The sequence below is a fragment of the Salvelinus fontinalis genome, chromosome 37 (genome assembly GCF_029448725.1).
Source record: "Salvelinus fontinalis isolate EN_2023a chromosome 37, ASM2944872v1, whole genome shotgun sequence".
NCBI lineage: Eukaryota > Metazoa > Chordata > Actinopteri > Salmoniformes > Salmonidae > Salvelinus > Salvelinus fontinalis.
This window is the reverse complement of record NC_074701.1, coordinates 158,731-176,945: the sequence shown is the minus strand read 5'-3', so window position 1 is coordinate 176,945 and position 18,215 is coordinate 158,731. Positions and strand designations below refer to the sequence as shown.

Genomic DNA, 18,215 nt, shown 5'->3' with positions numbered 1-18,215 from the left:
CAATCGTGTGGCCACACTGACCCCTGGTGGTGGCAAGGGCACACGCATGTGTTCCAACCTGACCCTCCAGACATCTCATCTATGTCATTCACTAAAAGCCACTAGTTTTACTGTAAAACAAGGGTTGTGGATGAGAACAGGGTTGTGGTTAAAGGAAAAGGCTTTACTACGATTCCCACAGTCTCAATGTATCTATCAATACAAGGGAAGGGGCCTTACCTATAGTCAGGGGCCCCTTACCCTCGATCACCTCTCCTTTCAATGTCTCCTCTTTCATTGGGGGCATGTGTACATAGTTCTCTCCTCCTCCCGGTCCTTTCCTAATGATTGTCTGACTCCATCACTCAGGCGGTCTGACATGTTTAACAGTTGTGCTGGTGATGAAGTGGAGCTGGAGTGTTGTTAATTGCATTCGTGTAAACACCCAAAATATCCTTGCGGTCCAAGACCTTCAGTTTTCCCCCTGTAGCTCCACAGCTTACTTAACAAATCTGAACGGGGGTGTATTTGGTGATATGAAACGTTCTGATAGAAAGTTGTCGATAGAAATAGAATAAATAGAGCATACTTGCACGATCCCTATTCTACATGACAGGCAGTCAGATCTGCTCGACTCAATTCACGTCTAATTCTGAATGTTCTGGTATATTTGATCATCCTGAACAGGCTCCTGCTGTCTTAGAGTCCTGCTGAAGACTAAGACTCCCAAAGTCATAAAGAGTGGTGTGGATGGCAAAAAACAGATTCAATTATCTCCATATCATCAGAATCCTAAACATCCCAATTCCTAGCATTGATTGCAGCCCATCGGTATGCTTTAGGCCTACAAACTCGTGTTTCAAACACATGTGCCGTTCAATCATCTTAACTTGCCAAACAATAAATTAACCTTCAAATTGGGTGGCTCGACCTTGTGTGTACATCCACTTAAGGAAATTGAATGAGTAAACATCACAGCCAATGGAAGTAATCTAATCAGCTAAGATGAGCTGATTGGGAGAGGAGTCTGATGGGTGCTCAGTGCCAGTCAGGGAATGAATAGCTCGTCTCAAGGTCTGGCTTAATCAAAAGCTGACATCACTCTAGACTACCAACCTCAGCGAAAGTCAAGAGGATGGACCAAAACTTCGCCTTATACTGGAAAGGAAAAATGTTTTCTCTGGGATTGTGCTCTAAATGGCACTATATTCCCTTCATAGTGCACTACTTTTGACCAGGGCCCATAGAGCTTTGGTCAAAAGTAATACACTATAGGTTATTGGGAATAGGGTGCCATTTGGGATGAAGCCCTGCCTGCAGTACATCCCAGAGCCAAAAGTAGATTTACATCTCTTAAACAATGCAGAGCTCTGCACAGTCATTTGAATGTGATTACTTGGGGTAACCTGACCCAGTGTGTGTAGTCAGGCTACCATTTGGTTGAGTTTGTGTCGTGAAGTGCTGGATTTTCCACTTGAGCTCTCCCCACAGGCACGCATGGTGAAGTCACTGGGTTAGGGAAGCAGATAGAGGCCGCTCTCTGGCCGGGTCTGAAGATAGATCCTTTGGAAGTGGATAGATGTAAAGCAATATAGAGGAAACTCACCTAAAGCCACTGGAAGGCTAGGTGGTGCCATCACTGTATTACTTACACCCATCCGGTTCCTTCAGATCTGTAGACATTGAATGAGTAGGGACTAGGAAGTAGTTGTAAACCTGAACCCCTCTCTCGCTTACCTCGAGGTGGTGCAGAGGACTATCGGGCAGAGATTCGTTGATGAACTCCTCCAGGGCTTTGGGTTGGTTGAGCTGGACGGGCGTGGCGGGGTTAGAGGTCACAGAGGCCGGGACTCCACCCCCCACCTGTCTCTTCTGCTCCTTCTGCAGCCGGCGCGCCTTCCTCAGTTCTTTGGCTTTCCTACACAATGGCCTACCGGGGTCCGCTCCTACCCCTGAATGGGAGGAGAGAGATGGAGAAGAGGGGGATGGAGAGAGGGAGAAAAATAGGAAGAGAACGAGAGGGTGGGAGGGAGAGAATAAAAACTATTGTTAGAAATTAGAATGGTATGGATGGGAGCGCAAGTTTCCTTTCCAAGGGTGCAAGAACTTCAGGATGTTAAGACACCACATCGGAACCCTTTTTCCACTCCAAAAACAACCTTGGGGTATGACATTTCCAAAACTGTTCAATGTAAAAGAAATGCGAAAAAGAGCTTGATAGAGGGGAAGGGGGGGGGGGGGTACTACATTCCAGCCTTATGGAACAGGAGAACAAGTTTCCCCTTTATGCAAGACTCTGCATGGGGTTTATTAACGCGGTAGTGTGGGAGTGAGAAAGATGTGGTTACTTTTAAACGATGTTGCCATTGATGAGGAGTCCCACATTTGGGGATATTTTGTGGGTGTGAAGCCATGTTTCCAGTGGCTTTGCTCCCGTCAGGGGAAGTCGGATTGCCTTGTTTGCTTTAGCGTAGCCTCCACACGCATGCGCCCACACACACACACAAAAAAAACACATCTACATGGATGTCGTTTTCTATTTTTTCCCCCTTCCTCAATACTCTTTACATGACATCACCGCACGAGAATCTATAAAACAGCATGGGTTGTGTTTGTTGACTGCAAGTGATTTCTTGGCTTTTTGTGGACACCTTTGGTTTCAAATGAAGGCGTATCAACTTAGGAGATGGAAGGTCCTCTGCCTCTGGGGAGTTCCCAATCGAATGACGAAGATCATGACCGTATATGACTGTGTATGTGCTGGATGGTTTGGACAGAGCTGCAGGTTATGATGGGAAACAGTGGTCAGCTTTCCAGCATGTCAGTAGCTGCTCCACACATCAGAGTCCTGGACCTTAGGCAGAGATGTGTGTCTGTTGCTGACATCAGAGGGAGCACACTACAATCACAAGAGCAGTGTCTAGAGACAAACATACAAACCAGGCTGATACAGCTTAAACAGGATAGGAGAACATAGTACTGTAAGGAAAATGGATCTTCTTCCAGACCTACTACTAAAGGTGATACACACACAAACCTCATTCTTTACAGAGGAGTCTGTTGCATCTACATGACAGAGGACCGAGACAAACAGACGGACTACTCTGTTGACTTGACGCACGCATATATTGCGCAATGCAGCTCCAGTAACTCCATCCCTCCCCACCTGGCCTTCTGCAAGCGTCCACCAAAACCACCCTCTTGATTGGCGAACGTCATATCGGAGACCCGCAGGAGGAGAGGGCAAGGAGTAGTGTCAGGAACCAGAACCAGGGTCATATTCACTAGTCATCAAACGGAAGAAAAACAACAAACAAGGACTACCTAAAAACGTGTCCAATCAGAAAAATAGTTTTCATTTTCTGTTGCAAAGCATTTTACTAACTAATATGGCCCTGTATCAAAACTGGGCGGAACGATCCTCAGCTTTCAGCATAGACCTACACATACTAACTAATGTCTCTACATACTATGAACTGTACACTCCTGTCAATATCTATATGGGCGGTATTTTGACATGAGGGCTACACACTTTTCTGTAAATCACTCATTGCGGTAAGAGTTGTGAGCTTATCTGAACTCTGAATCAGGGCCCCAAGAGACCATAGATAAATCCCTGTCACGGTTGATTTTGCAGTTGTCTGGGTGCTAATGCTACGGGTCAGGTTGAGTGATTCTGTGTCTAGACTCTAGACAATAGACACCAAGTTACGAGATAGATAGACAAAGTGAGACGGAGAGAGAGCGTGAGAAAGCTAGCAAGCAAGAAAAAGAGGGAGGGAAGATCTGAATTGCATACTCCTCGTATCCTCTCTCTCCTCAAAATCCCATTGGATGAGAAAGCTAGAGGTCCATCCCATTTGACCTTCTCCTCTAATGGGTTTTGAGAAGGAGGCGGGGATAGTGGCGAGAGGACGCGAGGCAGTGGAGGCTCCTCCGAGGAGGAATGGAAGGACCATCCACTGTGAATTTCATACAAATTGTAAAACATTTGCAAATGTATAGTTTTTAGATGAAACTATACTAAATATATTCACGTCACCAAATAATTGATTAAAACACTTTTGCAATGAAAGTCTACAATAGCTTCAACAGAACTCTGTAGGGTAGCACCATGGTGTAGCCAATCCAATTCACATTCTCCCACAGAGACAAACAGAAAAGGACATGTCTCAGTCAGAGGACTGAGGAGAGAGCATTACCTCCTTCCCTTGTATATCTTCACATTCTCTCCATATCCTGTGACTAAAGAGAGAATGTTCCCGAGCAGGAGTGACAGCGCGGTCAAATGGTTTCCCTCCAAATAAGTATAAACTAAACAGTCAGGGCAAGATGGAGCGGTCACATAACAGGTTCTGGCCTCTGTTCAGACTGAACACTGACTGATCCAAACACATAGCAGGGTTCTACACTTTTTTTTACTACTACAAATTTTTTCACATGATTTTGTCGCAGCAATGATTAATGAAAAATAAATATATAATTGATCATGACCTGGGCCCACACTCACAAAAAAAGCTTCAAATATATATATTTTTTAAAATAAGTTTAAGATACTTTGTAAGTGCAATTCCTAAAACATTTCTTCTTAAAGTAGGATTTTCTCATGAACTTGAACTATATTTTTAAGATCATGAGTGTTGCTAAGCAATGAGCTAGCTAGTAAGGGCAATCCTGTTAGCATATTTCTTACTGATCTAACAAATATGCTTAAATTTAAAACAATCAATACTGAAACTTTGAGATGAAGTTTGAGTCAACTAAACATGTTCAATTGCTTACATTAGCTTATTTTCCTCACTTCCTTGAGTTTAAGACGAGGGTTGAGCCATGTTGGAATTAAGAACATTTCCAAGAAATCAAAAAACTTGATTTTTGAAGAATCGTATTAAGCATATGCTTATCAACATGCAAGGTGCAGCAAGCATAAGCACCATCGCTTGATAAATAGTGCATAAACAATTTTAAAGGATTGCATGAATAACTGTGTATAATTATATATTTTTTAAAGTATAGTTATTTGTTTAGATAGAGTAAAGGATATGTTTTGTATAATCCTACAAATTCCTAGGAAAAAAAAAATGTAGGCCCATAGCCTAGTTTTGTTTCCCTTACAATAAAACAGTCTAATTCATTTGATCACCTTTATTTGTAGAATTATATTAGTACTATAATTCTAGTCATGAATAAAGTCCAGTTACAGCTTTTGACAAAGTAGAACTGAAAAAGATAAGTCAGCCAGGTGCACAGGTGAAATTATTTGCTGCATTCTTAAACAAAAGCACCAGTGCATGAATTGCATAAATAAATAGCATCTTGTAATATGTTATTTTTTGCTTAGTAGCCAGAGCAATGCTGCCGTGTCATGTGTCATGTCATGTCAGGTGCCATGTGCCGACTGCATGGACAGCACGGATACTCTTGGAAAAAGTGAAAATAGAGCTGCACCTCTTGAATTATGAGTGTTATTTGACAAAAGGTAATAGAAACGGCAGAATATGTGCCTTCTGATACTACAGTGCATTCGGAAAGTATTCAGACCCCTTGACTTTTTCCACATTTTGTTACGTCACAACCTTATTCTAAAATGGGTTAAATAAAAGATCAATCTATACAATTTTTTTATTTAGCAAATGTATTCAAATAAAACGAAAGACATTTACATAAGTACTCAGACCCTTTACTCAACTTTGTTGAAGCACGTTTGGTAGTGAATACAGTCTTCTTGGGTATGACGCTACAAGCTTGACACCTGTATTTGGGGAGTTTCTCCCATTCTTCTCTGCAGATCCTCTCAAGCTCTGTCAGGTTGGATGGGAAACATCGCTGCACAGCTATTTTCAGGTCTCTCCAGAGATGTTCGATCGAGTTAATGTCCGGGCTCTGGCTGGGCCACTCAAGGACATTTAGAGACTTGTCCCGAAGCCACTCTTGCGTTGTCTTGGCTGTGTGCTTATGGTCGTTGCCCTGTTGGAAGGGATGGTGACTGGTTTCCTCCAGACGTGACGATTGGAATTCAGGCCAAAGAGTTCAATCTTAGTTTCATCAGACCAGAGAATCTTGTTTCTCATGGTCTGAGAATCCTCTAGGTGCCTTTGGCAAACTCCAATCGGGCTGTCTGAGGAGTGGCTTCCGTCTGGCCACTACCATAAAGGCCCGATAGACAACTATCTCTGCAGCACTCCACCTATCTGGAAGGTTCTCCCATCTCCAGAGGAACTCTGGAGCTCTGTCAGAGTGACCATCGGGTTCTTGGTCACCTCCCTGACCAAGGCCCTTCTCCCTCGATTGCTCAGTTTGGCTGGGCGGACAGCTCTAGGAAGAGTCTTGGTGGTTCCAAACTGCTTCCAATTAAAGAAGGATGGAGGCCACTTTAATGCTGCATCAATTCCTTAGACCTCATGGCTTGGGTTTTGCTCTGACATGCACTGTCAACTGTGGGAACTTATATAGACAGATGTGTGTTTTGTGTGCTCAATTTCAAGTCTCATAGCAAAGGGTCTGAATACTTAGGTAAATAAGGTATATTTTTTATTAATACATTTGCAAACATTTTATTTTTTTATCAGTTTCTGCTTTGTCAATACGGGGTGTGTAGATTGAGGATTGTTTTTTTTTAATACATTTTAGAAAAAATTTAAAAAAATGGAAATCAAGGGGTCTGAATACTTTCCAAATACATTGTATATAGAGTTCAAAATGTTTACCTGCATGTGACTGAGGGAGGGTTTGATAAAGTGATTATCCTTTCCCTGTAAATTACAAGATGAGCCCTCTTGAAGATGAGCTCTTCATAAACAATTTTACAACTGACAATATTGTCCGTCAGATTATTTACAACTTAAATCTTGTCTATAGGCTAACTCTTATTATGCGTGAAATTAGTTTGGATATAGTTTCGCTGGGCAGGCATAATTTTTTCTCCCTGCTCATAAAGTTGGATAGAGTGAAGGATATTTTTTGCATTAAAGGCCTAGTGCAACATTTAGCATGTTTTCGTTTCCCTTAAAATAAATTTGATTAGTAATAGAATTACAGTAAATAAAACAGTCCCATAACAGCCTATCTTTAAATGAAATTGTGAAGGTGAATGATTGTTGCCCATTCATCTATTTGTCATTCATTCAGTGAAGAGAGAGAGGGACAAATTAGCGCCCGGCTGGGTACCAACGTCCTACAGCATATTGTCTTGGTGGGTTAAGTAAGGAATATGTGTGAGAAAAAAGAAAAGAAAAAAACTGGTAAAATTTTCAAAATACTTCACTGTTTGTGTTGTCAAAATTCTGACAAATGAGCAATGTAAAATACAACCATTTAGGAAAAGTCAGGGAAGGAGCAGGACATCTATTATTCGTTTGGGAAAAAAACATTTGTTAAATTACAAAAATGAAGTGTCAGTTGGCCTATGACGGTTCTAGTATTAAATAAAAGTACAAAGATAAAGAAATAAAAACAATTAAAACAAAACTAGAACCAGTAAAGCTTTCCTTGACTTTTCCTAAATACGACTATGTAACACACTGCCGTTGTTAGAATCTTAATATCACACACAGAACTGGAGTAATAACCAGTTTAAGGAGGGCATGTGATCATCTTGAATGGTTTTCCCATTGCCTGTCCTCCGAAACAGTAAGGCCTACACTGCTCCCTCTTCCGACAGATGAGAGTGCAGTGCCCAGTTGATAATTACCCAGACAATTGCCTCAAACCGTACGGAACTAAATTTCACACGTTACAGATTAAATAAATAAGTAAAGTATGATGGGGAGAATTGAGCGCGGGGGAGCGAAGAATGCATAATTATGTTCACCAATTATGAATCAAGAACAGGGCAAGTCATTCCATTGCAGTCGTGACCAAAAGTTTTGAGAATGACAAATATTAATTTCCACAAAGTTTGCTGCTTCAGTGTCTTTAGATATTTGTCAGATGTTACTATGGAATACTGAAGTATAATTACAAGCATTTCATAAGGGTCAAAGGCTTTTATTGACAATTACATGAAGTTGATGCAAAGAGTCAATATTTGCAGTGTTGACCCTTCTTTTTCAAGACCTCTGCAATCCTCCCTGGCATGCTGTCAATTAACTTCTGGGCCACATCCTGACTGATGGCAGCCCATTCTTGCATAATCAATGCTTGGAGTTTGTCAGAGTTTGTGGGTTTTGTTTGTCCACCTGCCTCTTGAGGATTGACCACAAGTTCTCAATGGGATTACGGTCTGGGGAGTTTCCTGACCATGGACCCAAAATATCGATGTTTTGTTCCCCGAGCCACTTAGTTATCACTTTTGCCTTATGGCAAGGTGCTCCATTATGCTGGAAAAGGCATTGTTTGTCACCAAACTGTTCCTGGATGGTTGGGAGAAGTTGCTCTCGAAGGATGTGTTGGTACCATTCTTTATTCATGGCTGTGCTCTTAGGCAAAATTGTGAGTGAGCCCACTCCCTTGGCTGAGAAGCAACCCCACACATGACTGGTCTCAGGATGCTTTAGTGTTGGCATGACACAGGACTGATGGTAGCACTCACCTTGTCTTCTCCGGACAAATTGGGAAGGGGATTCATCAGAGAAAATAACTTTACCCCAGTCCTCAGCAGTCCAATCCATGTACCTTTTGCAGAATATTAGTCTGTCCCTGATGTTTTTCCTGGAGAGAAGTGGCTTTTTTGCTGCCCTTCTTGACACCAGGCCATCCTCCAAAAGTCTTCACCTCACTGTGCGTGTAGATGCACTCACACCTGCCTGCTGCCATTCCTGAGCAAGCTCTGTACTGGTGGTGCCCCGATCCCGCAGCTGAATCAACTTTAGGAGATGGTCCTGGCGCTTGCTGGACTTTCTTGGGCGCCCTGAAGCCTTCTTCACAACAATTGAAACACTCTCCTTGAAGATCAGATAAAATGGTTGATTTAGGTGCAATCTTACTGGCTGCAATATCCTTGCCTGTGAAGCCCTTTTTGTGCAAAGCAATGATGACGGCACGTGTTTCCTTGCAGGTAAACGTGGTTGACAGAGGAAGAACAATGATTCCAAGCACCACCCTCCTTTTGAAGCTTTCAGTCTGTTAGCATGACAGAGTGATCTCCAGCCTTGTCCTCATCAACACTCACACCTGTGTTAACTAGAGAATCACTGACTTGATGTCAGCTGTTCCTTTTGTGGCAGGGCTGAAATGCAGTGGAAAAGTTTTTTGGGGATTCAGTTAATTTGCATGGCAAAGAGGGAGTTTGCAATTAATTGCAATTCATCTGATCACTCTTCATAACATTCTAGAGTATATGCAAATTGCCATCATACAAACTGCTGTTTCAGACTTTGTGAAAATTAATGTGTCATTCTCAACTTTTGGCCATAACTGTATTTATCCATTCTAATTATAGGCCTAATCTTAAAATGGTTTGCACCCTAAATCAGTTCACCGAATCAAAGCAGTCTTATCAGCTCTACTCTACTTGGAGTACTCCGTCCTACTTGGAGTAGGCTTCACAGCTAGAGCGTGCATAATCTTACATGCTGAAAGGCGTTCAATATCTGGGAAAATACCCACATCAGGCAGCAGGTGCGAGTGTCTGAGAATGAGGTGATGAGGCTTGTGGGACCTTATGTTGGCAAGGGGAGCCATGTCACCATGGACAATTTGTTCACTTCACCGTCATTGGCGAACAAGTTGCTTGCAAAGAAAACAAGTCTGACCGGCACCATGAACAAAGTGAGACGGGAGCTCCCACCATCTGCCCAAAATAAGGCACCTGCACAGCAACGGTGTTGAAGAATGACAAAACACAGGGACAAAAGAAAACCTGATACCTTTTTGTTTGTTGTGCTTAATAGTATGTAGTGTGTAAAGCAAGTGAAAGTTCTGAAAGTTTTGTCAAGGGATAACAGCTGAAGGAAATCCAACTGATGCCATTGCATGACGATGCACACAAGCATGAGCTGACAATAATTGACTCTGACTGCTGTCATATCAGCACGTATATTCATTATAATACCATTATTGCTTTTGTGCAGAGTTTCACTATTTATCAAGGCCACTTGTCGCTTATGTTACTTTTGTTTTTATCATTTGACCGCTCATCTTTTGACTGTGTGTCATAGTGGTTGGGGTATTTTGTTATGTTAGTGTTATAAAAATAAGCTGTTTCCATGTTCCAACACATATGCTTTCTGTTTCATAGTTGTAACAAAGGCACTCCATTACATTTTTTTTTAAATAATTTTGATATGATTTGGATAGATTTACTGTATCAGCAAAGACAAGAGACTTCAAAAGTACAAAATCTATTTGTTGCAGATTTCAAATTACCATGGTTTTAATTTCGGCAAAATCCTCTAGAGGGGAGAATCTGAAAAAAAAAAATTCTTGGACTGAATTCCATCATTCATTTTTTTTTTTTTTTGGGGGGGGGGGGGGGTTACCCTTTATTCAGTTGTGTTTGGCTAGCGGTGTTTCTGTACCAAACTTGTGATAGTTTTCAATACTAATGGCCACTGGATTACTGCAAATAAGCATGATTCTTCCAGGAAGGCATAGGCAACTTTGTAGTTAATTTTTAATTGCCTTTCCATCTACACGATAGGTCATCATTCGAGTTGCTAACGGCTACACAACGTGGTAGACATATAGGCCCTAAGAGCACCGCAGGGCATGACATTCAGGTAAATTTGCCAGAGCCAACTGAAAGCTACTGATCCAAATGAAAAAAAATACCAGCCTGGGACAAGATCTGACAGGAAAGCGAATGACGCGTGCATAATTTCAATATCTGGTAATTTTATCTTTCATTTACGAACCGAGCAAGTAGCCTATACAGGGTTCATACAGACATTGGCAAGTCAAACTCAGACTTAACTTACATTTTTATTTCAAGGACCTACAGTTGAAGTCGAAAGTTTACATACACTTAGGTTGGAGTCATTAAAACTCGTTTTTCAACTACTCCACAAATTTCTTGTTAACAAACTATAGTTTTGAGGAGTCAGTTAGGACATTTACTTTGCACATGACAAGTAATTTTTCCAACAATTGTTTACAGATTATTTCACTGTATCACAATTCCCGTGGGTCAGAAGTTTACATACACTAAGTTGACTGTGCCTTTAAATTCTCTGGGATATGTGGGACACTAACGTCCCACTTGGCCAAAAGCCAGTAAAAATGCAGAGCACCAAATTCAAACAAATTACTATAAAATCAAACTCTCATGAAATCCCACATGAAAGATACCAAATTAAAAACTACACTGGTTGTGAATCCAGCCAACATGTCAGAATTCAAATAGGCTTTTCGGCGAAAGCAAACGATGCTATTATCTGAGGATAGCAACAGAGTAAACAAAGAGAGAGAAGCATATTTCAACCCTGCAGGCGCGACACAAAAAGCAGAAATACAAATATAATTCATGCCTTACCTTTGACGAGCTTCTGTTGTTGGCACTCCAATATGTCCCATAAACATCACAAATGGTCATTTTGTTTGATTAATTACGTCGATATATGTCCATTCATTTGGCGTGTTTGATCCAGAAAAACACCGCTTCCAACTTGTGCAACGTGACTACAAAATCTCAAAAGTTACCTGTAAACTTTGCCAAAACATTTCAAACTACTTTTGTAATACAACTTTAGGAATTTTTTACGTAAATAAATCGATAAAATTGAAGACGGGATGATCTGTGTTCAATACAGGATTAAACCAAACTGTAGCTAGCTATCTGGCCACGCGCCTCTAACAAACAGGACACTTCGAGTGACCCTCGTTCAAAATGGCCGTACTTCTTCATTACACAAAGGATAAAACCTCAAACAATTTCTAAAGACTGTTGCCATCCAGTGGAAGCGGTAGGGTCTGCAAGAAGGTCAATTAGAAATCTGGATTCCCAATGAAACCCCATTGAAAAGAGAGTGACCTCAAAAAAAAAAATTCTGAATGGTTTGTCCTCTGGGTTTCGCCCGCTAAATAAGTTGTTATACTCAGACATGATTCAAACAGTTTTAGAAACTTCAGAGTGTTTTCTCTGCAAATCTACTAATAATATGCATATCTAATCTTCTGGGGATGAGTAGCTGGCAGTTGAATTTGGGTATGCTTTTCATCCAAACGTGAAAATGCTGCCCCCTATCCTAGAGAAGTTAAACTTGGAAAATTCCAGAAAATTATGTCATGGCTTTAGAAGCTTCTGATAGGTTAATTGACATCATGAGTCAATTGGAGGTATACCTGTGGATGTATTCCAAGGCCTACCTTCAAACTCAGTGCCTCTTTGCTTGACATCAAAGCAAAATCAAAAGAAATTAGCCAAGACCAAGAAAAAAAAAATAGTAGACCTCCAGAAGTCTGGTTCATCCTTGGGAGCAATTTCCAAATGTCTGAAGGTACCATGTTCATCTGTACAAACAATAGTACGCAAGTATAAACACCATGGGACCACGCAGCCGTTACACCGCTCAGGAAGGAGACGCGTTCTGTCTCCTGGAAATGAACGTACTTTGGTGAGAAAAGTCCAAATCAATCCCAGAACAAAAGCAAAAGGACCTTGTGAAGACGCTGGAGGAAACAGGTACAAAAGAATCTATATCCACAGTAAAACAAGTCCTATATTGACATAACCTGAAAGGCCGCTCAGCAAGGAAGAAGCCATTGCTCCAAAACCGCCATAAAAAAGACAGACTACGGTTTGCAACTGCACATGGGGACAAATATTGTACTTTAGAGAAATGTCCTCTGGTCTGATGAAACAAAAATAGAACTGTTTGGCCAGAATGACCATCGTTATGTTTGGAGGAAAAAGGGGGATGCTTGAAAGGCGAAGAACACCATCCCAAATGTGAAGCACGGAGGTGGCAGCATCATGTTATGGGGTGCTTTGCTGCAGGAGGGACTGGTGCACTTCACAAAATAGATGGCATCATGAGGCAGGAAAATTATGTGGATATATTGAAGCAACATCTCAAGACATCAGTCAGATAGTTATAGCTTTGGGTCTTCCAAAATGGACAATGACCCCAAGCATATTTCCAAAGTTGTGGCAAAATGGCTTAAGGACATCAAAGTCAAGGTATTGGAGTGGCCATCACAAAGCCGTGACCTCAATCCTGTAGAAAATGTGGGCAGAACTGAAAAAGCGTGTGCGAGCAAGGCCTACAAACCTGACTCAGTTACACCAGCTCTGTCAGGGGGAATGGGACAAAATTCACCCAACTTATTGTGGGAAGCTTGTGGAAGGCTACCCGAAACATTTGACCCAAGTTAAACAATTGAAAGGCAATGCTACCAAATACTAATTGAGTGTATGTAAACTTCCTACCCACTGGGAATGTGATGAAAAAAAAGCTGAAATAAATCTCTACTATTATTCTGACATTTCATATTCTTAAAATAAAAGTGGTGATCCTGACTGACAGGGAATTTTTACTAGGATTAAATGTCAGGAATTGTGAAAAACTGAGTTTAAATGTATTTGGCTAAGGCGTATGTAAACTTCCAATTTCAACTGTACTTTCCCTCTGTCACATGACATGTTGCTAGAAAATGTACCCCTTCTCTTTAGTAAACACACACACACAGGCATTCTGTCACACACACAAAAGAGGTACGAGGACAGAGCACGCAGCCTTGGTAAAGAAAATGACAGATCTATTCCTGTGGAAGACCGAGTCTCCCACTCCAGCAGTTAACACTTCATCAAATCTAGAGCACTCTCCCTGCCCCCCTGCCACACAAACACTTTTCATTAAGTAGCCTAGTAATACAAGCACAGGAAAACTGATACTGATTTTCTCTAGTACCACCCACACACAATTTAATGTTTCCCAGTAGAAGAGGTCGTTTTGTTGCTGCGTCATCCCTCTGTGCTAGCCTCTAGCCTTGCAGCGGTGTTGGCATGTATATTTATGGCAGGGGCGTAGGAAGCAGAGAGAGCACTGGCGGTTTAACAACCTGTCCTTACCATCACAACCTGATCATAAATTGCTATTGAAAAAAAGTGACTTGCTATGGCTTTACGTCACCTGCCATCCCATGGTTGGAGTTATTTATCCAATACAACCCAGTGTTCTTCAAATGGAAGCTTCTCTAACATCAGATATGTACAGTGCGGTGTCCCTCAGGGCATGTTCCACACTCTACATGTCAGCACCCAAAGCCAGTGAGCTCACTGAATAAGGAGAGAGTCAAATATAATTGTATTGGTCACATACACATATTTAGCAGATGTTATTGCGAGTGTAGCGAAATGCTTGTTATGTTAGCTCCAACAGTGTAGTAGTATCTAAAAACAATTCACACAAATCTAAAAGAAAGCAATTAAGAAATATTAGATTGGCATTGCTCTGAGTGGCATTGACTAAAACAGAATACAGTATATACACATTTGAGATGAGTAAAGTAGTATGTAAACATTATTAAAGTGGCCAGTGATTCCATGTCTATGTATACAGGGCAGCATCCTCTAAGGTGCAGGGTTGCGTAACCGGGTGGAAGCCGGCTAGTGATGGCTATTGAACAGTCTGCTGGCCTTGATAGAAGCGGTTTTCCAGTCTTTCAGTTCCAGCTTTGATACATCTGTACTGACCTCGCCTTCTGGATGATAGCGAGGTGAACAGGCAGTGGCTCGGGTGGTTGATGTCCTTGATCTTTTTGGCCTTCCTGGGTCATTGGGTGCTGTAGGTGTCCTGGAGGGCAGGTAGCTTGCCCCCAGTGATGCATTGGGACCACCCTCTGGAGACCTGCGGTTGTGAGCGGTGCAGTTGCCATACCAGGTGGTGATACAGCCCAACAGGATGCGCTCAATTGTGCATCTGTAAAATTTTGAGGGTTTGGGGGCTGAGAAATTTCTTCCGCCTCCTGAGGTTGAAAAGGCTGTTGCGCCTTCTTCACCACACTGTGTGGGGTGGACCATTTCAAATCGCCAGCGATGTTTACGCCAAGGAACACGGAGCTTTCCACCCTCACTGCGGCCCGTCGATGTGGATAGGGTTGTGCTCCCTCTGCCGTTTCCTGAAATCCACAATCGGCTCCTTTGTTTTGTTGATTGAGGTTCATTCCCTGGCATCACTCTCCCAGGGCCCTCACCTCTTCCCTCTCGTCCTTGTTGGTAATCAAGCCCCATACTGTTGTCGTCTGCAAACTTGATTGAGTTGAAGGCGTGCATGGCCACGCAGTCATGCGTGAACAGGGTGTACAGGAGGGGGCTGAGCACGCACCCTTGTCAGAATGGGTGATTAATAACAAACTGGTCTTAAATGCATGTACATCTAAAAGCATTGTATTTGGTTAAAAACATCCTCTAAGGCAGGGGTGTCAAACTCATTCCACGGAGGGCCTAGTGTCTGCAGGTTTTTGGTTTTTCCTTTCAATAAAGCCCTAGACAACCAGGTGTGGGTTCCTAACTAATTAGTGATGTTAATTCATCAATCAAGTATAAGGGAGGAGCAAAAACCCGCAGACACTCGGCCCCCCGTGGAATGAGTTTGACACCTGTGCTCCAAGGCCTCCACCTCAACTGGAGTTGTACATAAAGGGTGTGACCGGTAAAATGGTCAAGTGCAGCACGCCAAGCCCTTAACTCCACATACAGAACTAACACGTATGCCAGTCTTTCCTGGTTAAGGGTTGATGAGGGATTATCTGCTTCTCTTCTAGTAATGAGAAATATTAAAGTAACAAATTACAGATTGTCTGTATAAATCAAAACATTCACTCAGACACCATACATACCCTACTACAAGACATGCAACCAGGGGTCTCTTCAAATCAAATAGTATGGGTCACATACACATGGTTAGCAGATGTTAATGTGAGTGTGGTGAAATTCTTGTGCTTCTAGTTCCGACAGTGCAGTAATAGCTAACAAGTAATCGAACAATTCCACAACAACTACCTAATACACACAAATCTAAGTAAAAGGATGGAATAAGAATATATACATATAAAAATATGGATGAGTGATGACCGAGCAGCGTAGCCAAGGGGCAATTGATGGTATAAAAATACAGTATATACTAAGGGTGAAACGGTTCACAAAACTCACGGTTCGGTACATCAACAAAATAAATGCCTGATAAATACATAATTTGTATTTAGATTTTCCATTTATTATAATAGTAAACATAGGTAGCTTGAATTCCCAGGACATATGGAAACAAAGGGACAACAAAAACAGCAGTGCCTGCCTGATAACATTAAATAAAATAGTAATTTAAAAAACAGAACTTCAACAAGAGTGCATAGTCCAGCAGCATATCAAAATTAAAGGCACATAGCACCACTTGACTGGATAAAAATAATAAACATGATCAGATTTAAGTTTCCTTCAAGAAGATTAGTCTATCCACATTATCTGCAGTGAGCACAGATCGGCTTGCTGTGACAATGTCAGCCGCTGTGGAGAACACCCTCCCGCTAGGGACAGAGGTCCCAGGCACAGCCAGGTAGCGCCTTGCTAACATGGCAACATGAGGGTATATTAACTCTTTGGTCTTCCACCATGTAAGTGGATCAGCATCCAGGGGAATACAGTCCACCTCCTCCTCTATGACCTTGACCTTTGACTTTGTTCCCTGCTCCTGGGTCGTGAAACAACTCCCCAAAAAGCTCAGTCATGGCAGACTTCTTTTCTGGAGGAGAACCCCTGTCGTCTGCCGTCTCTGGAGAGGGGTTGGCTCCTGTGGCATCTGTGGCTTGACCCTGCAGAATTAAATTAGATGAAAATTACTATCTCTGAAGAGGCTTTAAAAATATGATTTGTTAGAAATATATAGACACTATGACAATTTCAACTTTATAATTAATTGTTAAATCACTAATTAAAATACAATACCTGTTGTATATTGGTCACAATCTCTGCTGTGAATTCATTGTAGATTCTCAACCGAGCAGCAGCATCCAGGTGCAGCAGGGACTTGTAGCAGGGGTCCAAAGCGGTGCTCTTGTGTAAGCAGTCTTTGACACCACTGTCAGCATATCTAAACTCCAGGTTAACTTTGATAACAGTCTTGACCTCCCTTACTGCGGGTTCATCTTCAGATGCCACCATTTATTTCAGGATCATTGTTTTCATAAGCAGGACCATGAAAACTGATGGAATGCTCTCAGTGCATATCAGTGTTGTGACTGTTTTGAGAGGTTTGCACACTTTGATAACTTCTTCTGCTAGTCTTATGTCTTTTTCAGACAGACAATATCTTGGCCATTCTTCCTGACAGCTTGATCAGTCAGTGTAGAATACGCCACAACTTTCTGCTCAAGGTATCGCTCAACCATGTCATGGCTTGAATTCTATCTAGTAAGGACATCTTGGATTGGTTTGTGGTTTGGCAGCCCCTGCATCTCCTGTTGTGTCTTGAAAACATGTGCAGCAGTTGTGCTTTAATGAAAGGATACCACCTTCCTGATCTTTGCTAGGAGGCGAGAGACTGGATTCACTGACATTGCTTTTTGAGATGCTAGATTAATAACGTGAGCAAAAGCATCCCATCTGGTGTCCCAGTCCAGCTAGTGCAACTGCATTTACAATATTTCTAGCGTTGTCAGTGGTCACAGGAATCGGTACGTTATCCCTCTCCAACTTCCACACTGCAACTACTTCTCTCATCCCAAGTTTACACTGGTGTGACTACTCAAGGGGACGTGTTTGAATGACATTGCTTTTCATCTCCCACTCTGCCGTAAGGAAATGAGCCGTTACAGTAAGGTAGCTCTAGACGCTCTAACAGACAGTTGGACAACAGACAGTGTTTCTGACAACTTGCGCTCAAGTTGTTCTTTAGGTTTTTTGGTATAAGGAAGGTTTTAATGTCTGTGCAAAACGTGTACGGGAAGGAATAGTGAAGCGCGGCTCGACCACTAAACATGTTTCATTCTCTACCTCTCTAACTGTACTTCAAATCTATGATACTCCCCCACTTAACATACTGCTTGACTAGTTGGGCCCAAGCTTGCTGTACAACATTAAAACCTATTCAGTCTGTCTACAAAACAGGCTCTCAAAGTGCTTGATAGGAAGCCCAATAGCCAGCATCACTGTTACATCCTCAGAAAGCATGAGCTCCTGAGTTGGGAAAATCTTGTGCAATACACATGCACATTTGTGGCCTGCTGGAGGTCATTTTGCAGGGCTCCTCCTTGCACAAAGGCGGAGGTAGCGGTCCTGCTGCTGGGTTGTTGCCCTCCTACGGCCTCCTCCACGTCTCCTGATGTACTGGCCTGTCTCCTGGTAGCGCCTCCATGCTCTGGAC

At 42.2% G+C, this 18,215-nt stretch overlaps 1 protein-coding gene across 3 annotated transcripts in view; it reads right to left on the bottom strand.

Moving 5' to 3' along the window:
* Positions 1-18,215, bottom strand: part of LOC129835960 (arginyl-tRNA--protein transferase 1) — a 174,575-nt gene that overhangs the window by 128,763 nt on the left and 27,597 nt on the right. For all 3 annotated transcript variants that reach the window (XM_055901655.1, XM_055901654.1, XM_055901656.1), the window contains exon 6: positions 1,717-1,931. In XM_055901655.1, coding sequence (XP_055757630.1) covers positions 1,717-1,931 — 215 coding nt within the window. The remainder of the gene's footprint in view (positions 1-1,716; positions 1,932-18,215) is intronic.